The 22,569-nt window shown below is 48.3% G+C and overlaps 1 protein-coding gene across 1 annotated transcript in view; it reads left to right on the top strand.

Moving 5' to 3' along the window:
* Window positions 1-4,292, top strand: part of SIGLEC15 (sialic acid binding Ig like lectin 15) — a 56,892-nt gene extending 52,600 nt beyond the window's left edge. The window contains exon 5 of the mRNA XM_073589821.1: window positions 4,202-4,292. Within this exon, the coding sequence (XP_073445922.1) occupies window positions 4,202-4,250 (49 nt within the window). The 3' untranslated portion in view covers window positions 4,251-4,292. The remainder of the gene's footprint in view (window positions 1-4,201) is intronic.
* Window positions 4,293-22,569: the final 18,277 nt, after the last annotated feature.

Here is a 22,569-nt window from a genome sequence, read left to right as displayed (position 1 = left end):
ACAGCTGTGTCCCCTACATGACTTTTTGAAAACTGCAAACGGGACTTCCTATGGCTTTCTTTCAAAAATGGCTTTCTTCTGTCACTCTTTTTTTTTTATTATTATTATTATTTATTTATATTGCGCCATTAATTCCATGGTGCTGTACATGAGAGGGGGTTTCATACAAAGTTATAGATATCGCTAATGGTAAACAAGTTTCCACAACAAATTTACAATGACAGACTGGTACAGAGGGGAGAGGACCCTGTCCTTGCGGACTTACATTCTACGGGATAGCGGGGAAGAGACAGAAGGTCGGGGGTGCAGCAGCTCTGGTGGTGATGAGGCGGGAGCTCAGGCGGTGGTGAGGCAGCAGAATGGTTATTGCAGTCTGTAAGCTTTCCTGAAAAGATGGGTTTTCAGGTTCCGTTTGAAGGATCCGAGGGTGGTGGATAATCGGACGTGTTGAGGCATGGCATTCCAGAGGATAGGGGATATTCGGGAGAAATCTTGGAGGCGGTTGTGTGAGGAACGAATAAGTGTGGAGGAGAGTAGGAGGTCTTGGGAGGATCGAAGAGTACGTGAGGGAAGATATTGGCAGATTAGTTCAGAGATATAGGGAGGGGAAAGGTTGTGGATGGCTTTGTAGGTCAGTGTTAGTAGTTTGAATTGGATTCGTTGGGGAATTTGGAGCCAATGGAGGGATTTGCAGAGGGGAGAGACAGGGGAGTAGCGAGGAAAGAGGTGGATTAGTCTGGCAGCAGAATTGAGGACAGACTGGAGTGATGCAAGAGAATTAGCAGGGAGGCCACAGAGGAGGGTGTTGCAGTAGTCAAGGCGGAAGATGATGAGGGCATGTACAAGAGTTTTAGTAGATTGAGGACTGAGGAAGGGACGGATTCTGGAAATATTTTTGAGTTGGAGGCGACAGGAGGCGGCAAGAGATTGGACGTGCGGTTTGAAGGACAGGGCAGAGTCGAGAGTTACTCCAAGGCAGCGGATTTCAGGTGCGGGAGAGAGCATGATGCCATTTACCATAATAGATAGATCAGGCAGGGAAGATACGTGAGATGGAGGAAAGATAATGAGTTCAGTTTTGTCTACGTTGAGTTTTAGGAAGCAAGAGGAGAAAAAGGAGGATATGGCTGATAGACACTCCGGGATTCTGGACAGCAGAGAGGTGACATCTGGGCCAGAGAGGTAGATCTGAGTGTCATCTGCATACAGGTGGTACTGGAAGCCATGGGACTTTATGAGTTGTCCTAGGCCAAGAGTATAGATGGAAAAAAGTAGGGGCCCCAGGACAGAGCCTTGGGGGACTCCAACAGAGAGGGGGCGGGATGAGGAGGTAGTGTGAGAGTGGGAAACGCTGAATGTGCGGTCAGAAAGGTATGAGGAAATCCAGGACAGGGCGAGGTCTTTTATGCCAAGGGAAGAAAGAATCTGTAGCAGTAGGCAGTGGTCAACTGTGTCAAAGGCAGAGGACAGGTCAAGAAGGAGGAGGATGGAGAACTGTCTGTTAGCTTTGGCTGTGAGTAAGTCATTAGTAATTTTGGTCAGGGCAGTTTCAGTGGAGTGGTGGGGCGGAAGCCAGATTGCAGGATGTCAAGGAGGGAGTTAGATGAGAGGTGGGAGGAAAGTTGAGCGTGGACATGCTGTTCAAGGAGTTTGGAAGCAATCGGGAGCAGTGATATGGGGTGATAGCTGGGCAGAGCAGTTGGGTCAAGGTTTGAGTTTTTGAGGATGGGTGTTATGGTGGCATGTTTGAAGGCAGAGGGGAAGGTACCAGAAGTTAGGGATAGGTTGAAGAGATGGGTTAGGGCTGGAATGATCATGTTAGTAAGGTTGGGGAGCAGGTGGGAAGGGATGAGGTCAAGTGCACAGGTGGTGAGGCGTGATTTGGAAAGGAGATGAGTAAGCTCTCCTTCAGTGATGTTGGAGAGGGAGGTTATTAGGGAAGGGCAGAAGTCTGGAATGTGGAGCGGTTGGGGTGGTGGAACTGTAAAGGTTTGCCTTGTTTGATCAATCTTGTTTTTGAAGTAGGTGACAAAGTCCTAAGCAGAGATGAGGGGAGTTGGAGGTGGCAGTGGTGGGCGGAGTAGAGAGTTGAATGTGCTGAACAGTTGTTTTGGGTTGTGGGATAGTGAAGATACAAGGTTTGTGAAATAGGTCTGTTTAGCAGAGGTGAGGGCTGATTTAAAGGCAAGTGTAGCTTGTTTGAAAGCAGTGAAGTCGTTTGGCAGGCGTGTTTTCTTCCAACGCCACTCTGCGACCCTGGATGATTGTCGAAGTTTTTTGGTGAGGTTGTTGTGCCAGGGTTGCCTATTGGTTTGTTTCACTTTGCCATGCATGAGAGGGGCGACTGAGTCTATGGCTGATGTGAGGGTGGTGTTGTAGAAAGCGGTGGCACTGTCCGTGTTGTGGAGTGAAGATATGGAGGACAGAGGTAGAAGAGAGTCTGAGAGTCTGTGAATGTTTAGGTGTGCGAGGTTTCTGAGAGGATGTGCTAGTGGCTGGACATGGGGGGCAGGTGAGAAGTACAAGGATGAGAAGGTGAGTAGATGGTCAGATAGGGGGAAGGGAGAGGTTGTGAGATTAGATAGGGAACAGAGGCGGGTGAAGATGAGGTCTAATATATGTCCATCTGTGTGACAGGAGTTTGGAGGCTGCTGGCTGGTGGGTGTCAATGGAGATGTTGAAGTCCCCCATGATGATGGTGGGGATGTCAGCAGAGAGAACGTGGAGGAGCCAGGTGGAAAATTAGTCAATGAAGGTAGTGGCTGAGCCTGGTGGTCGGTATACGACAGCCATTTGGAGATTAGAGGGAGAATAGATACGGACAGAGTGAACCTCGAAAGAAGGGAGGATAAGGGAGGGTGGGGGTTGGATAGGGTGGCAGGAGCAGTTTTTAGAAAGGAGGAAACCCACTCCTCCACCATGTCTGTTGCCAGGGCGAGGAGTGTGGGTAAAGTGGAGGCCGCCATAACTCAGTGCAACCAGGGAGGCCGTGTCAGGGGGTGTCAGCCAGGTCTCAGTGAGGGCCAGGAAGGAAAGGTTGCGGGAGGTAAAGAGGTCATGGATCATGTGGAGCTTGTTGCAGATGGAGCGAGCATTCCAAAGTGCTCCAGAAAGAGGGTGTAAGAGGGTGGGGGTCAGTGGCACGGGTTTTAAGTGTGAGGGATTGCGGTAGTTTCTCTTAGCGTGAGAAAGATAGGGGTGAGGATTAGTGGGATGTATGAGGCAGGGGGGCCAGGATTGGGGGATATGTCACCAGCAGTGAGAAGAAGCAGAGAAAGGGAAAGCAGATGGGTGAAGGAAAGTTATCATCTTGTATTGTATGTTAGTAGGAGAGGTCTGAGGTTAAGAAGTATGCCTGCAGATAAAGCAAGGTGGGGGGGTAAGAGAGAGGGGGAGATAGCTATTTGGATTGAGGGTGCAGGGGTTTGGGGATAGCGAAGGAGAGTGAAGATTAGTGGAGCAAAAACGGTGATGGCAAATGTGAGCATGGTTAAGGGTAAGGAGGGTAAAAAAAAAGCAAGTAAAGGGAGAAAGCAGTGGTTAGTCTTACCGTCTGACCGATTTCTGGACTATTTCTGGTAATATTTCTCATGTATCACTTTAGCCTAAGAGAGTCTCACGGAGTACTGCTCAATCCAGCACTCAAAAATATAAGGAATATGGCACAACTGCTAACCTACCAAGACATGGTGGTCCACCTTAACTGACATTCCAAGCAAAGAGAGCACTAATTAGACAAGCAGCCAAGAGGCCCATGGTCACTCTGGGAGAGCTGCAGAGATCACAGCTTAGGTGGGAGAATCTGTCCATAGAACAACTGTTAGTTGCATACTCCACAAATGTGATAAAGACCACATTTGTGGAGTATACAACTAACAGTTGTCCTTTGCTACTTGCTACTTTGTGTTGGTATATCACATAAAATCCCAATAAAATACATTTAAGTTTGGGGGTGTAACGAGAACAATTGTGAAAAAGTTCACAGGGTATGAATACTTTTTCAAGGCACTGTATATATTTTGTTACCCATGCTTTGGAGTCTGGAGAGACCTTGGCATAATGAACGCTGTTATACTGGAAATTCACTCATCTCTAATGATAATCTTATTATGGCACTGTTATGTGTATATATTGGAGTAAAAAATTTTTTTGTCTGTTTATACTTGGAATGATACTACAAGAAATGTTTTTTGACTTGCAGGAACACACAGGAATCCACGTATGAAAATTATAACCAGACTTCTCAGTGACGTCCATAACTCAACAGTAACATTTGCCAATCACCTGGTCCAAACACAGATCCATATTGTATATGAGATAAAACTTTTCTTAACTCCAGTTATCTTGAAATTTTAGCACTTTCAGTTTAAGCAATTTTTCTCTATATTGTTTTCAACAAATAGAAAAATACAATAGAATGTCTCAAAAATAGAATTTTATTAAAAGTTAAATGGTCAGTGTTAGACTTCTGCTTCTTTCTCCACTTATGAGCAACATTTACTGAATTAATCATTCACTCAATAAAACAACTAAAATATGTGTTTTTATTCGGTCGTCCATGACAGCGCCACCTGAGAGAGGGAATCCGCCCTCCAGGAACAGGAAATCCTACAGATACATAAGGGCGGCACCTCTCCCACACATCAGTTAGTTTCCTGTTCCTGGAGGACAGGATTCCCTACAGATCATACCATCATGGACGAAGGAATCCCCAGGCCGGCTGTCCGACTCAGGTAGCTGGGGGGTCTCCTACCTCGGGCAGCGCGGAGTCCCCTGGAAGCGCCACGGTGGGCCCGGATAGGGTTCCACATCAGTGTGCGGAGCAGGTTGGTCTCTGGGGCCGGCGCCGGCGGGTAAGTATGGATCCCCCCCGGACCCCGGTCCTGCAGGTGCGGTCTCCCTTCGGTCCAGGTCGCGGTCGGGGGCGGGCGGCCGTGCCTCAGTGGAGTGCAGGGGAGCGCTGTGCGGGGTCGGGCGCCGCCATGGCGCTGGTGGCCTGCGCGTCCCCGCGCGTTCACTCAGACCGGAAGTGGTGCGGGGGCGGGGCCGGTAGCGCCGGGCCGGGAGTCGGATGCCGGCCGGCTTTTCTCCCCGGTGCGTCGCCGGGCGCAGCGGCGCGGGCGACAACATAGCGGCAGGGGCGGGGGGGGCCACGCACAGGGAGGAGTATCCATGGACGTCGGGAGGGGGAAAGGGGGGGGAGAATTAGCCCCTGGCCATGACACCTGTGAGCCCGGATTGCCGGGGGGACGATAAAAGGGTGCAGAAGCGCTGCAGAGCGGCTTCAGCTCAGGTGCAGAAATGGACGAGCCGGAAGCTCCCGTGGCCCAGCTGGACCGAGAGCAGGAACGTACCTCAGAGAGGTCCCAAACCAGCTCCCAGCAAGAGAAAAAAGAACTGGACAATACGGCCATAGAAGTTCCTCCAGGCCGAAGGATCCAGCTCGCCCCCCCCGTGATCCGAAAAGAAAAGAAAGAGAGCAAGTTTCTCAGGGTCAGACTCTTCAGCTGACCCTAGAGGAAATGAATACTCCTCGGAGCCCTCCACCTTCGCATCTGCGTCCAGTCGTTTCTGCCTGGGTCTGGAACAAGTGGACAAACTGGTCAAGGCAGTCAGGGCTACCATGGGGGTAACAGACACAAAACCAGAACGGTCAGCGCAGGACCTAATGTTTGGGGGTTTAGACCCCAGGAAACGTAAGTCGTTCCCGTTAAACGACAAAGTCCAAAATTTAATCAATAGAGAATGGAGGAAACCAGAAAGGAAAGGTTCCCTACCACCAGCTTTTAAACGCCGATATCCCTTTGAGGACCCCGTGGTGAACAAATGGGACAAAGCCCCGAAATTGGACGCAGCAGTGGCTAAAGCGTCCAAAAAATCCGCTATCCCCTTTGATGACATGGTCTCTTTAAAGGATCCACTAGATAAAAAGGCGGACTCCTACTTTAAAGGGACATGGGGAATGTCAGCTGGCGCCCTGAGACCGGCAGTAGCAGCTACCTGCACAGCCAGATCTATGATGGTCTGGCTGGACCAGCTGGAAACACAGTTAGAGGACAGAGCCTCGAGGGAGTCTATCTTGAAAACCCTACCTACCATCCAGGATGCGGCAGCCTTTTTAGCCGACGCTTCGGCAGATTCCACAAGGATGGCGGCCAAAGCCGCAGGGCTATCAAATGCAGCCCGACGGGCTATATGGCTGAAATGTTGGCCCGGGGATATCCAGGCCAGATCCCGGCTTTGCTCCATCCCGTGTGAGGGGGAATATCTATTCGGACCAGTCCTAGATGAACTCCTGGAGAAGGATGGCGACGATAAAAAGAAATTCCCTTCCCTGCCCACCCCTTCCTATAGGCGTCCCTTTGCTAGGAAGAGATTTTTCCGTAGGAGATCATCCAGGGACCGGGGCAGATGGGAAGATAAAAAAAAAGGTACCGGGTTTATGTTTGGAGGAGGACGCCAGGAAGTATCCCGTGAGACCAAGAAACCTCCCCAATGACTAGGGGAGGTTAAACATTAAGAAGTCCCGTCTACAGCCCATGAAAGTCCAGCAGTTCCTGGGCTTAACCCTAGATTCGCAGAATCAGGAGTGTCGTCTGCCACCCGAAAAATTATTTCGCCTACTTCAGCAGGTCTTGAACGCCTCCAATAGCCCTACCATGTCTTTTAGAAAGGCAATGTCCCTCTTGGGTTTCTCATCCCCGCGGTCCAGTGGGCCCAGTTCTATACAAGGGTGCTACAGGGCGAGGTTTTACACCATCAAAAGATCCAGGGCGGTTATCTAGAAGGCCAGTTGACTCTGTCCCAACATACCTTGAAATCCCTGGAGTGGTGGCTAGATGAAAACAATCTAGCCAGAGGGGTGCCCTGGGAATATAACGTAACACGGGTAGTCACCACAGACGCAAGCCCTACGGGTTGGGGGGCCCACATGGGGGAAATCTTAATCCAGAACCTGTGGGAATACCATCAGTTGGAAATGTTCTCCAACCTAAAAGAGCTAACAGCCGTATAGCAGGCAGTCAAAAATATTGCCATGGTCGCCATGTTCGAATATTCTCCGACAATCAGGTCACCGTGGCTTACATCAACCACCAAGGTGGGACTCGTGCCAGGCCCCTGATGTAGGTAGCAGAGCGGCTGTTCCAATGGGCAGAGCAACATCTCCTGTCCTTAACAGTTCTGCACATAAAAGGAAAAGAAAACACCGCAGCACACTTCTTAAGCCGCAACATTCTAAAGCAAGGGGAATGGTCCTTAAAAACCTCCATCTTCGACCTGATCGTAAAAAAATGGGGGAAGCCAGAAGTGGACCTCTTGGCCACCAGAGAGAACACGAAAGTGCCTCAGTTCTGCTCTCTAAATTCCAGAGAGAACCCTCTGGCAGTAGATGCCCTTCTGATCAAATGGGACTTCGGGCTAGCATACGCCTTCCCTCCCCTGTTTCTACTACCCCTGGTGATGAGGAAGGTCAGGAAGGACAAAGCAAGGATTATAGTGATCGCTCCGTTTTGGCCCAGGAGGGCATGGTTCTCATGTCTCAGGACCATGTCGGTGTCCGACCCTTGGGTCCTACCAAACATCCCACACCTCCTATCTCAGGGCCCAGTCTACCATCCTCAGGTAGGTGGCCTACATCTGACGGCATGGATTTTGAACGGGCACTACTAAAGGAGAAAGGTTTCTCCCCAGCCCTAATTAACACCCTGCTCAAAAGCAGTTACAACTAAAATCTACGTCAGGATTTGGAAAAGATTCCTTCAGGGATCAGGGGTAGTAGCTGGGCAGTCCACTCCCATAGCACAGATCTTAGAATTCTTACAAAGAGGTCTGGACATGGGACTCTCCACCAGCACCCTTAAAGTACAGGTGTCGGCTCTAGGGGCACTTTTTAACTGCAACATTGCCAATAACTATTGGATCAATAGGTTTATTAAGGCAACAGGCAGGTCTAGACCAGCAGTAAAAAGTAAATTTATGCCGTGGGATCTAAACCTAGTCCTCACGGCCATGACGGAGGCCCCGTTTGAACCTATCTCATCAGCCTCCATAAAAACCTGTCTTTTAAGGTACTGTCACACTTAGCGATGTACCAGCGATCCCGACCAGCGATATGACGTGGTCAGAATCGCTGGTACATCGCTAAGTGGTCGCTAGTGAGCTGCCACAGAGGCAGATCTCACCAGCGACATCGCAGGAGTCGGGGGTCACTACTTACCTGTCAAACTAGGCGATCCTGACGTCCTCCCACCCGGCTCCACGCTCGTCGGCGCCACAGGAAGCGCCGCAGGAAGCTGAAGACGAGAAGCGGTCCAGGACGTTCTCGCGCGATCAGCGATAACCAGCGGGGGAGCGGTCGTAGGTAAGTATCAGACACAGCGATGTTGCTAGCAATATCGCTATAACATCACAAGTTATAGCGATATTGCTAGCGATATCGCTTAGTGTGACAGTACCTTTAAAGTAGCTCTTCTGGTAGCGTTGACATCAGCCTGTAGAGTAAGTGACATCCAGGCGTTATCTAGACTTACTCCCTACATACAATTCAGGGACGACAGGGTAATTCTTACACCCGATCCAGCATACCTGCCTAAAGTAGCCTCCAGTTTCCATAGTCCTTCCATCCTTCCTCCCTAATCCCACGAACGATAAGGAAAGGAAACTACACACTCTAGATGTTAGGAGATGTCTTCTAGAGTACCTGGCGGTTACCGACCCCTGGAAAAAGGATAATGCCTTGTTTATCTCCTATCAGGGCACCAGAAAGGGCCTTAGGGCTTCAAAAAGCTCGCTAGCGAGATGGACTAGGGAGGCCATTTCATTAGTATACACCTCAAAGGGCAAACCGGCTCCTGTCAAGCTGAGGGCGCATTCCACCAGGGCCATGGCAACCTCGTGGGCAGAGAGATCGGAGGTCTCGATCAACCAAATATGTAAGACAGCTACCTGGTCCTCTCCGAGCACCTTTTAAAACCATTATAGACTAGACCTGGGTGCTTCCTCAGACCTCTCCTTTGGTGTCTGGGTTCTGCAGGCTGTAGTCCCTCCCTAAAGTAATTATTACTCTCTGTAATTCTCTCAGGTGGTGCTGTCATGGACGACCGAATAAAGTCGTAGTTACTCACCGGTTAACGGTATTTTTCGGAGTCCATGACAGCACCCGCATATTCCCTCCCTTTAGTTTAATTTGGGTGTGCACTTCTTCCTCTTATATGTACACGGGTAATTAATAGTTGTGTAGAGTATTGTATATAAATTGTGCTATTAACTTCGGTTGTCCTCTTGTGCTCTGTAAACCAACTGATGCGTGGGAGAGGTGCCGCCCTTATGTATCTGTAGGATTTCCTGTTCCTGGAGGGCGGATCCCCTCTCTCAGGTGGTGCTGTCATGGACTCCGAAAAATACCGTTAACCGGTGAGTAACTACGACTTTCAAGACAAGTCAGACTACCAGCTCACTGAGCTATCATGTTACAGCTAGATATTGAAATCTATTCGGTAGGGAGGAGGAAGGAGAAACAGTGACAGGGAAAGGCAGAAAGATATAAACATTTTGCTGCTGATCTCTGGTAAATGTCTTCTCATCTCAGAGCTGGATTCACAGCTACACTGCCTAGTATTGATTTATAATGTTTCTGCCACTTATAAACAAATACTACATAGTTTGAATAAAAAAAATACAATATTCTGGGGTCAAACATAGTGGTGATGTATTTGGAGGAATAAATTCCTTTTTTTTTTTTTTTGCAACCCAGATGAATGCTGTCAATTTTTTTTTATTTTATGTGATACATAGAGATAGGAGAGCAGGAATCCCTCATGTATATGTGTGTTATGTATGAGAGACATCATAGCAGCTATTTTCCACCCACCAGCTCAGAGACAACAGAAAATTACAGAGAGAGCCTGTAGAGGAAAAATGGTAAAAAATCCAGGCTGGAAGTCATGCAGGGCCTGAGTATCTGCATACGGGTCTGTGGGAGGGGGAGCCCAGCTGATCTGTGCCGATATTCACTATATGGGGGAAAGTATTGAGACACCTGTTAATCACAGAATTCAGAATTCTCATTTAGGCCCCTCGCTCCTGGTGTATAACATCGGGCCCCTAACACTGATTTGTATTATTGGGAAGTGGAACGAACTTCAGCAACTCAGCCATAAAGTGAATATGACTTAACATTAAAGAGCGGGGTCACCGAATGCTGAGGAGCAGAGGGCAGAAAAGTCACCAATGCTCTGCTGACTCCATAACTGCAGACAGCCAACAACTGTACATCACCAATCACAATGCCGAGCGTCAGGTGGAGTGATGTAAAGCTATCACCACTGGACTCTGGAAGAAACGTGCTCTGTGCAGTAACAGATCACACTTCTGGCATCTCATGGATGAGTCTGGGTCTTGTAAAGGAGAACATTCCAGGGAAGGAAAATTTTAATGCTTCAACATATAAAACATTTGTAGATTCCAGCTTTTTGGGAACATTTTAGGGAAGGCCCTCTTCTGTTCCCCATGACTGTGTTCAGTGCACAAGGCCAATAAAGAAGTAATTGGAGGAGTTTGGTGTAGAAGAACATGACCAGCCGCACAAAGCCTGGACTTCAGACCTCATACTGCTACATGAAACCAGTCATCAGCCAGTATCTGTATATCTCCAGATCTCCAGATAGAAAGTGCTAATGAACGAACTGAAGGAGTGTTAAAAGGAACCAGATTTCTGATGAAAATTTAGAAAAGTTGAGCATGAAATAGTTAGATTAGTGAGCTGAGGTGATAGGCCAGTCTTAAGAAATGTGTTTTTAGAATACACTTGGATACTGGGATTTAACCAGATTGTCTGGGGTAATGCATTCCAGAGAATGGCACAGCATGAGAGAAGTTCTGGAGACTGGACTGGGAGGTTCTGGTTATAGAGGTTGTTATGTAATACCAAGTACCATGAGGTGTGTGGAAGTTACCAATGTACTATGGCATTGACAAAAAGCAAAGAAAAGAACATCCATGACACCAGGGTGCACTTAATTAACATCTGCTTCCTGGTAGTATGGTGTAATGTGGTGCACTCCAAATAGGCCAGGAAACAGGGAGGCCGGAGGCCAGAAGGGTAATTGATAACATTTACTTGTTGTAAGTATACACAGATACCTCAAGATTAATGGGGGCTTCAACAAAGATTCAATTCTTATGCAGCAATCACAGCTACTATCCAGTGGAGCTATGGCCACTTTCCTACCTGCTTCCTCAGTGTGACCCTAATCGCTACTCACGGACAAGCCATGAGGCTGAGCAGTCAAGAGGTCCGGGGTCAGATAAAAAGGAGTGAGACAAAGGCGTGGTCAGGTCACAGTGCAAGGTCAGAATTCTGGGAAGGTAGCAGATCAAGACAAAAGGGGAAGGCAAAAGGATGATCAAATGCAAGGTCCAAAGTCAGGCAACAAAGATCAAATACAGGAACACAGAGAACAGAGCAAGCATACATTTGAGCTAAGCTACAACTGGCAATAATTGGAGGCAGGGAGCCAGCTAAATAGTCAGGTAATCACTTGAATAGCAGACACATAGAGGAAACCCTGGCACATCCCAGCCCTGATTGGATGGCTGTCACTCAACACACTGATAGCTCAGCATGCCCCAGCCTCCGATTGGACAGCTGAACTGTCTATCACCATACTGACAGCTCATCATGTCCATGTGCTAGATTGGATGGCTGAACTGTCACTCACTGCTTCCAGACACATGGAATCGAGACACTCAGTTTCTCCATGACCATTCAGTCTCGCAAAATGTCTCCTTCCCTTCATTGCTAGGCCCAGAACCAGGTCATGAGGTTAAACCATGTGACCTTATTGACATCTATGGAAAGATGAGCTGCGTTATTAACCCTTAACAAACCTCCTAATAGCAAAACACAATAAGGCTACTTTCACATGTCCGGATTTTAAGTTGTCAAACCTGATCCGGCAGTAGCCGCAGCCCGCCGGATCATCTGTTTTTGCAGGAGAGGGAGAGGGAGAGAGAGTCTTCGGGCATGCGCTCTGCAAAAAAGCGGTCCAGCGCTGTCAAAAAACGTTGCATGGAACTTTTTTTGCAGACGCCGGACAGGCATTTTTTGCCGTTTCCGGCTAAAGCCGGACACGCCGCATGGCCATCAGGCGCAATGCGGCGATAATGTAAGTCTATGGGAAAAAAGCCGGATCCGGTGGCAGCAGGCGCCGGATCCGGTTTTTCCATTTTTCGCTGCATCGCGCCTGATGCTTCAAAACGGAAATGTGAAAGTAGCCTAAGTCCATCACTTTGTGGATATATAAACCACTTCTATGTGATGAGTCCTCATGTACATTATCTGCAAAGGGAAAATCTTAACATAGTGAAAACATAATAAGGTAGCTGCCAGTTCTGTTACATCTTAAGGGCAGATATATTTTGGGCATTACAGTTAGTCTTAAGTCATTAAAGTAATCGACAGCACAAGTAGGGTGGCAGACAGAGATGAGAGAGGGGATGTAGGGCGGTGCAGAACTGTGGGGAGCTTCTAAGGCCTCTTTCACACATCAGGTTTTCGCCGTCAGGCGCGATCCGGCGCTTTTGACAGAAACCGGATCCGGCGAAATGCAATGCCGGATCCGGTTTCCCCCCCATTGACTTGCATTTGCGCCGGATCGCGCCGGATGGCCATGCGTTTCATCCGGTTATCGCCGGATCCGGCAATGTGTCGCAATGTGTCGCGATCCGGCGTCTGGAAAAAACGTCTACTGTAACGTTTTTTGTCTCCGGCGAAAAAGCCGGACACGCCGGATACGGCGCGTCCGGCTTTTTCACACAATGAAAGCCTATGAGCGCCGCAATGCGCCGGATCCGGTTTTTTGGTCTGAGCATGCTCAGTAGCTCTGCCCACAAGACATATATAAAAGCAAGACAGTGGGACCCACAGCCACACCCAACATGCCACCCAAGACAGCAACCAGGCGCAGGAGAAGGCAGGAGACCACTGCAGCACCATCCGCACCACCACCACCCCAAATGGAGCAGCAAATAGAACATGCTGAGGAGGGGAGGCCAGCAGCAGATGAGAGACGGTAATTATCACATAACCCATTCCTCCAAACTAGGGCTATTGAATATCAAGATATTCATTGGCCCTTTGTTTCTCTTTATTCAACAGCCGCCAAAGAGATGCAGCAGCAGCAGCAGCAATGGCAGCAGCTGCAACACCACCCACAGGCATGGAGTATGGCCACCAGGAAGACAGCACATCATCTTCTGGGAGCCCTCCCTCGCATCGTCAGCATTTGACGGTAAGTTTTTATTTCCAAAATCCATCTTCTCTGTAATATATGTCTATTCATGGCCTTTTATTTCAAAACAGGAATCACAAGATGAAGAGGAGCTCCCAGAAGAAGAAGGAAGGGGTGGACAGACACCTGGAGTGGGCTCACAATTGGTAAGTTTTTTGCATCAAACGCAGAAACACAACATCACACTACACACAACACATAGAAAACAATGTTCTGCAGACCACACACAGCAAACAAATGCCTACATCCAAAGACATAACTTTTTTTGTTTTCTTCTCTAGTCTTCCCAATCTGGTGCTTGGCCAAGAGGTGCTCGCAGTGCCTCCCAGGGTCGTCGGCGACAGCAACGCGGCGGTCACCAGCGTGTAAGTATAAATATTTTTGCTTTGTTTTTTTGCACTTTTTATTTCATTTCTTTTGTGGAGGCTAATTATGTTATTTTTGTCTTTTTCTTTAACAGCCTTCACAGCGTGCTCCCGACTCTGACGTTGAGGATGGAGGGATTGATATGGACCATCTCATCGATCTCGTCAGAGAAAGGGAGCCGCTCTGGAATATGGCTGACCGCCGCCACGCTGACCTGATCGTTACCCGACGACTCTGGGAGGAAATCTGTTCGCTCCTTGTGGGCCGCTGGGAGGACCTCGATGTTCGGGCCCAGATTACAGAGCGTAAGTATATACAGTACCGGTTGCTTGATGTAAACCAGTGTTTCCCGAACTCCAGTCCTCGTGGTCCCCACGGATCATGTGTTCAGGATTTCTATTTACTATGGAAATCCTGAAAACATGACCCCTGGGGACCATGAGGACTGGAGTTTGGGAAACACTGATGTTGTATACTAACCACTCCTTTCTCGTTTCAGGGAACAGAATTGTGAATCGGTGGCGGTCTGTGAGGGATCGTTTCAAGAAGGAGTTCAATAAAGAGATGCGGGCCCCGAGTGGATCTGGAGGACGCAGGAGCAAGTACAAGTACGCAGAAGCCCTGTCGTTCCTCCGGGAAACAATGGTCACCAGAAGGTAAATATTACACACCACATGTGAAAAAAAATGTTAGATGTAAATTTTTTTTTCAGCCAGGGCCATACCATGTCAGTATTTTAATTGTTTTTTTTTCTCTTTATTCCACAGCACGGTGAGCAGCACTCGGGAGCCTGCACGATTGGACCCTTCTGAGGCGATCCCTGAGGAGACCGGCACCGAGGGACACTTCGACCGCCCCAGTACATCTGCACCTTCCCAGCCTTCCCACACATTCGACCCATCTGTCCCATCCACCAGCACAGGAGCATCGTGGCCGCCTACATTACATGAAGCTGCTGGTGAGGAGATCGCTTTCCCTTTACCCCACCCTTCTGCCCCTGCCACCTCTAGTACACCTGCGGGTACTGGGCGGCAGCGGCAGAGGGGTCAGGAAAAGACTTATGCGCCAGAGTTCTTGCATCTGAATGCATCTTTCCAGAACTGTCTAAAAGTCTTGTCAGAGCAAATCTCCGCAGGCTATCAGCAGATCAACTCCAGCATTCTGGAGGTGAAGACACTTCTGCAAACCATGCATTCAGAAGCAAGATCTTCGCCAAACCACACCTTTTTCAGGTCTGTTGTGGAGCGCATGGAAACGCTCTCTCCTGCCCAGCAGACGCATGTAATGCATTCATGCCACGCTGCTCTCCAGCAAGTTACCTCCCAACCTCCTCCTCCTCCTCCCACCACAGTAGTTCCTCCACCTGCACCCCCTCCAGCCACTTTCCATCCTCCCCCTCCTATTACATCTACACCCCCTCCAGCCACTTTCCATCCTCCCCCTCCTATTACATCTACATCCCCTCCAGCCACTTTCCATCCTCCCCCTCCTATTACATACCATCCACCTCCAGCCACTTTCCATCCTCCCCCTCCTATTACATACCATCCACCTCCCCAGCACCATCCACCTCCCCAGCACCATCCACCTCCCCAGCACCAGCCACCTCCCCAGCACCAGCCACCTCCCCAGCACCAGCAACCTCACCAGTACCAGCAACCTCCACAGTACCTGCAAACTCCCCAGTACCAGCAACCTCCCCAGTACCAGACATCTCCCCACTTCCAGCAACCTGCCCCGTACCAGACATCTCCCCACTTCCAGCAACCTGCCCCGTACCAGACATCTCCCCACTTCCAGCAACCTGCCTCGTACCAGACATCTCCCCACTTCCAGCAACCTGCCCCGTACCAGACATCTCCCCACTTCCAGCAACCTGCCCCGTACCAAACTCCTTCCCCATACAACTTGCCATCAACATCATCTGCTCCTACAGTCCCTGCCCAACCCTCCACTCCACCACCCACCACCTCTTCTGCTTCCCACATGTCCACCCATTCTGTAGTTTTTTCCACACCTTCACCTCTAACTGTTCCTTCCCCACCACGATCCCAGTCCTCTCTCCACACTCCCAGTGTCGAAGTGTCCCGCAGCCCCTACAGCAGTATTTCCACCACACACTACACAGATTTATAATGTGTGTTTTTAAATAAAAATGACCAGTTTTATGGTTTCAGTTTTATAGTTTCAAATTTTTATTAAACATGTTTATTAAAATTTTAAAAAAGTTTACTAAAAAAAACATTTTTCAATAAAAGTTAAATTATTTTACACTGGTTGTCTGTCATTTCTTTCTGCGGCGAAAAAGGTTAAATACAGGGTATTTAAAAGGTGAAATGGTATTCAAAACTAGGTATATAACTGTGGGTAAATTTTAGCTTTTTGCCACAGTTGTGTTCCTGGTTGTGTTTGAAGCAAAGTATTTCACCTAAAAAGTTGTGTTTATTGTTGGTGATTTCCTAACAATGTACACAACTTTTGTTAAAAGGTGAAATACTTTGCATAAAACACAACCAGGTACACACCTGTGGCCTAAAGCTAAAAATAGAGACCATGACAAGATAGCCAACTTTGGTTGGCAAAGGTATATACTGTTGGTACAGAAGGTACACAAGTTTGGTTGGGCACAAATCTTTCACACTCTGTCATCCTGCCAGTGTACTCTGCCTTGAGGTGACATAAAGTATAGTGCAAAATTGTCCCTCATTACTGAAACCGTCACAGAACTTCTAGTGGTAATGTCATGGTAATCTTGCAAGGTGGTTTCTTCAGAGGTGTCCTCAATGGAAATGGGTTCCTTGCAGATAACAAAATTGTGGAGTACCACGCACGCTTTGATCACCTCGTCCACAGTTTCTGTCTTGAGGTTGATCGCAGTCAATAGGACCCGCCATTTGGCTGTCAGAATACCAAAGGTACATTCAACCATTCTTCTTGCTCTTGTGAGGCGGTAATTAAAAATGCGTTTTGGTCTTGTCAATCCTCTGCTAGAGTACGGTTTCAAAAGGTGTTCTGACAGCTGGAAGGCTTCATCCCCTACACAGACAAATGGCATAGGTGGACCAGATGTTTGCGGCAGCGGTCTAGGTGGTGGGAACTGGAAGGTGTTTCCATACAGTTTATGCCCCATGGCAGACAGTTTGAAAACTTGAGAGTCATTGGAGCGGCCATAGGCCCCAATATCAACCGCAATAAATTTGTATTCCGCGTCAGCGATGGCCATGAGGACAATTGAAAAATATTTCTTGTAATTGAAATATTCCGATCCAGATCCAGCTGGCTTTACAATGCGGATATGTTTCCCGTCCACAGCGCCCAAGCAGTTGGGAAACTGACATATCTGTTGAAACTTGTCAGCAATTTCAATCCACCTCTCTGTTGTGGGCTCTGGTAAAAACTCTTCAGCTAAGGAGTCCCACAGTGCACGGCATGTGTACTTCACTATTCCAGATATGGTGGAAATCCCGAGTCTGTACTGGAAATGCAGTGACGAAAGGGATTCTCCAGTTGCAAGAAATCTGTGGGGAATTAACAAACAATAAATTAGTTTTAAATCACAGCATTACATACCAAAACTGACCTATAACACTTGGAGATACAAATTACCACCAACAAGATTGCAGTGAAAGTGTGCTCTGATGCGATCATATCCAATAAATGTGGCTTACCTTAAAGTCACCATCAGACGCTCTGCGGGTGAAACGGAGAAGTGGCAATAGGTGTCCGCTTTTCTTATGAGGTGTGCAATGCGCTCCACCAAGTAATCAAAATTCTCCATTTTCATCCGAACATATCCAAAAAATGTATCCGGGTTTCGTCGAAGGTCCATGCATAGTGTAGAATAGACCCCACGCGTCATTCTCTTGGCTGTGATGGGGTGGATCCACAAACGTCGTCTACGATGCCTGATGCGCTGCTGTCTCGCTCTCTCCTTCTCCAGAACAATCACCCTCAAACGATTCGCCTCCGCTGTAAAATCCACCAAATTCTTCAAAATATTTCCAATGACAACATCCATCTTCGCCAGTAACTTGCTCTTCTCTCCAACCTGCACTTTCTCCTCTACAACCTGTCAAAGAAGGGCTGTAGGAACATGCTATATATAGTTTTCCAGTAGCCAATCCCGTTCGGAAGGCCACAAGGGTCAATTTTAAAAACCGGATCCGGCGTAATCCGTCGAAAAACGGATAGAAAAACGGATGAACCGGATGAGACGGATCCGGTTTTGTCTGTCAAGAAAAAGACGGATCCGGCAGAAAACTGGATCCGTCACATCCGGTTTTACTAAACATTTGCCGGATCCGGCGTTCCGGCACGACGCCGGATCGCGCCTGACGCCGAAAACCTGATGTGTGAAAGTAGCCTAAGACAAAAAAAGGACTTACTGGAGAGGGTAGACCTACTGTATATTCTAGCTTCCATTGCTCCATTCCAGTATCTTGAGACCACATGGACAACGACATGATGTGGCCTTCATGAGGAAAAGTCAAACCGGTCCTACTCCTTGTATTAAGATGCATGGTGGATAAGTACTGCATCTGATGGTATTTCTCAGCATTGAGGAACCCAGTAATCCTGACCAACAATTTCCTACAATACAGCCCCAAACTTACAAACAAAACCACTAATTGTCTCCCTGTTGCCTGCAGACACTCATTATTGGGCAATTCTCCAGCCCTTCGGCAAACAAATTGTCTTCTGTTACATAAAAAAAATCAATGTCCATAATGTCCTCTTGTACAAGCAGCAAATAATGCCACAAATCTGCTTGGTAATTGTTCAAAAGAATAAAGAATAAATGCAGTGAGAACAAAGTCAGAACTTTACACAAGAAGTATTTGACTCCAGGATGTATCAGAAGGTATTCGTCTTAAGTCACACATTGACCCAAGTAGGTCACTAATTGCCATGTCACCTACAGCAATATATGGTGCAATAAGACTGTGCACGCGCAAACCATATTGGACACACAGAGGTTTGCCTTTTTAATTGTCTGTAGAGGACACTAACCACCTTTATTGCCACTGGAACGTATGGTGCAGAATATCAGCGGCCATACTGGATGAATCTAGAGGATTGCTTCTCTAACAGCGATGATGGACAACAGGCAGTGATAATACAAGTTGGCAACGTTTTCTTCTGCCTCTTAAACACGGCAATAAATGGCAACTGACCCTAATGGTGAATGAATGACCCTAATTGTCTATCAACCTTAAACAAAAACTGTGCCTGGACTGGAGGGAGAGATCTGTCCCACTACCATCCTACAGATCTCTCCAAAAATAAAAGCCCAAGACAGGTTTTTCTAAACTGACTTGATCAAATAACATGACTAAATCCACATTTATTTTTATTTTACATGCTAACCCCAGCCGTGGCTGTGATTACAGGGCAGTCCAGCGTCTCAGTCTGCTTCTAAGCCCATTCTGGGGGATACGGAACGGCCCTCCTCACTGACTCACACAGTATACGACACTGCAGCGCCTATATAGTGTGTCTGTAGAAAGGTGCTGGAGCAATTGACCACATACACTAAAAAAGCTCACAGGCAGGGAAAAGAGGACTTAAAAATCCTGTAAATTTTAGCAAAAACACATCATAGAAAATCGCCTCACCAAGCCTTGTCTAATGACTAATGCACTAGCAGGATGCAGGGGGCTCCCAAAGATAAAGGCTGGAGCAGCGCAGGTGCCCACCACTGATGAGAACAGCCACCCTGTCACTATAGCAGTGATGATGAAGGCGTTAGCTGCCTAGTGGAAAAAAGCACACAGATGGGGCTTGCTTAGGACATAAGTCACACAGGAAAGTGCGATGCACAGTGTCTGGATGACAGCCTATTTAAAACCGCCTATAATGGAAAGCGGGCTGTTCAGCACTATATATGCATCACACAGAAAAACCACAGCCATCAAAAAGGAGCCTAGCTGCATCCTGCAAAAAATGATAAAAAGTGCAATAAAAAGATACAAAAAAATGCATAGAATAAATGCATTCAATGAGGTATTGGTTACTGTTTTGGCCAAAACAGATAAGCTCGCAATCCAACGTCAAGGATCCCCATTTTTTTGCGAGTACCTAACTAAACATCAATTCAAAGCTCACAGACAGGGAAAAAAGGACTTAAAAATCCTGTACTCACAGAAGAATGGGGATCCTTGACGTTGGATTGCGAGCTTATCTGTTTTGGCCAAAACAGTAACCAATACCTCATTGAATGCATTTATTCTATGCATTTTTTTGTATCTTTTTATTGCACTTTTTATCATTTTTTGCAGGATGCAGCTAGGCTCCTTTTTGATGGCTGTGGTTTTTCTGTGTGATGCATATATAGTGCTGAACAGCCCGCTTTCCATTATAGGCGGTTTTAAATAGGCTGTCATCCAGACACTGTGCATCGCACTTTCCTGTGTGACTTATGTCCTAAGCAAGCCCCATCTGTGTGCTTTTTTCCACTAGGCAGCTAACGCCTTCATCATCACTGCTATAGTGACAGGGTGGCTGTTCTCATCAGTGGTGGGCACCTGCGCTGCTCCAGCCTTTATCTTTGGGAGCCCCCTGCATCCTGCTAGTGCATTAGTCATTAGACAAGGTTTGGTGAGGCGATTTTCTATGATGTGTTTTTGACCACGTACAGTATATGTTACTGCACACTGGTTTTGACTTGGATAGTAAGACCTCGGCTACTGTGCACACTAGTTCTCAACCAACCAGTTGTCGCAATCAATGGTTCACAGACCAATACGGGTGAATGAATACTAAGTTGTGTATATTTCTCTATTAAGGCTGCAGTAAAGGTTTGGCTGTGTCAGTTTTGTGTTGGTTTTGTATGTGTAAGGGGGTGACGCACAAGAAGACTCAGGGGGGGGGTTACCTTCTCCGCTCCTGATCTGGAACCACTTGGCCAGACAGCAGGCTTGCTAGGGGGAAGACTTTCTGCCCTGGACGTGCTGGGTCATGTGACTGCTGGGAGGAGAGAGGAACAGGAAGGAGGGCAGCCTGAAAGCGCGCGAAGCTCAGAGCAGCGTGTGCAGGGGACAGGGCAGGTTGCAGCTGCACGCAGGGGAGAAGAGAGAACTCCCGTTCAGAGGACAAATCCAGGGGGACTGTGCAGAGAGACTGCATCTTGTGAGTATGTCAGACCAGTGCCTGCAGTGACTGGAGAGGTGCGCTCTGACCCCCGTGCAGAGACCGTGACCCCGTGCATAGCCCCGGTACCTGCGGTGTTGCTACTGAGCCCCTAACTCCTGTTGAGAGACTTATAGAGACACAGAGCACCGTACCTGCCGAGAGACTGCTAGTTCTAGAGCATAGACTCAGAGCTGGGGGACCCGGAATGCCTTGTGTTCCCCCTGCCTTTCTTCATTAACCCCCGAGACCCCTGTTGGGGGTCCTTAGAGACTGCAGACCCTACAGCGTCTAGAGAGACAACAAGTGCCGCTGCTGACGGCGCCGACGTGGGAGAAGACGACCCTACAAGCAAGTACTCAGTAGACAGATAAGTTCCAAGAACACCCGTTTCTAACTGTTATTCTTTCTGACTGTTTGATATACTGCTTTAAAACCAGTTTAACCCCCACTGCTTTCTCCCTGCAAGGAGTATCACATCGTATCAAATAAAACCCTTTAACTTTTGATCTGTCTCAGTTCCGTGGTGACATACCAGCACCTGCACACTTATTACATTTGGCGTAGTCAGCAGGATGTCACACGGTAGCGCGGATGGGGCAAATCAAGAGGTTGTGGGAGGCCCCAGGTGTATCATTTCCCTGGGAGCCATGTTGAATAATCTGCCAAAGTTTACTGGGAGTAATGTGATGTTGTGGAGGTGGACGGAGCGTATCCGGGGACTGATGAGGATGCATTCCATGACACTGGCCCTGGAGGCAGAGATTGCATTAATGGCCCTGGAGGGGGAGGCACGGGATTCTTTTATGCTTGGGTTCCCCTGAGAAAGAGATACCCTGGACAAAGTGCTGTGCATACTTGAGGAGACGCATGGGGATCCTACTGATGTAGGAGAACTGCGCATGTGATTGTTTCACCGGGTGCAAAGAGAGGTGGAGACTGTGACACAATTTATGAACGCCCTGCAAGAGCTCCATATTGCCATCAAACGGAAGGACGGTGTAGGTGTAGGATCAGTTGACCTTGTGCTCCAGGACCAGCTGGTGATGGGTTTGTGCGACACATTGATGAAGCAGGCCCTGCGAGAGTGCATGTGGGTAAAGCCAGAAATAACTCTGAAATTGGCAGTGAGGCGCGAGAGCAAGAGCAGGGAGTGTCAGGGCCAGTGGGGAAGGTGCGGAGCAGGGAGGTAACCACCCCACAGACACTATCCCTCAATGGGTGGAAGACCTGAAGATGGAGATTATACAGGTCTGTGAAGAAATGGCAGCCTCAAGAAGAACTCAGGCGATAGAGCTTGTCCCTATGGTACGGGACAGAGAAGCTGCCCCCGACGTGAGATTGATACTACCCGGAGGAGAAGCCCTCGTACATGTTATACCTGTGGAGAACCCGGCCACATCGCCCGGTGGTGTCCCCAGCGGAGCCGGCCATCCCCGCGCCATCCGTTAAACTAGGTGGCTCCGAGCCCAAGGGACGCCGCCCGGAGCGTGAAGATTGGAGGAAGAGTAGCAGAAGTCCCACCAGCCTTGTTTCCACGTGCCCCCTGGTCTGGGCAGAAATCAATGGAAAAGCAGTGCGGTGCCTGGTGGACACTGGCTCACAAGTGACCACCATGCCTGAAGGATATTTCCACTGTCACTTCACGGAGGCACTATGGCAGAATGAGGCACCGTGATCAAACTTATGGCGGCTAACCACTTACCCATCCCGGTCGCAATGGTGGTATTAATGAACATAGAAGTCTGCGGTAAAGATGTAGGAAGAAGGGGCATAGTACTGG

This window comes from Dendrobates tinctorius, unplaced genomic scaffold, assembly GCF_039654945.1.
Source record: "Dendrobates tinctorius isolate UK_male_01 unplaced genomic scaffold, ASM3965494v1 ptg000113l, whole genome shotgun sequence".
Lineage (NCBI taxonomy): Eukaryota > Metazoa > Chordata > Amphibia > Anura > Dendrobatidae > Dendrobates > Dendrobates tinctorius.
Note: the sequence above shows the minus strand (reverse complement) of the source record. Positions and strands in the feature narration are given on the sequence as shown.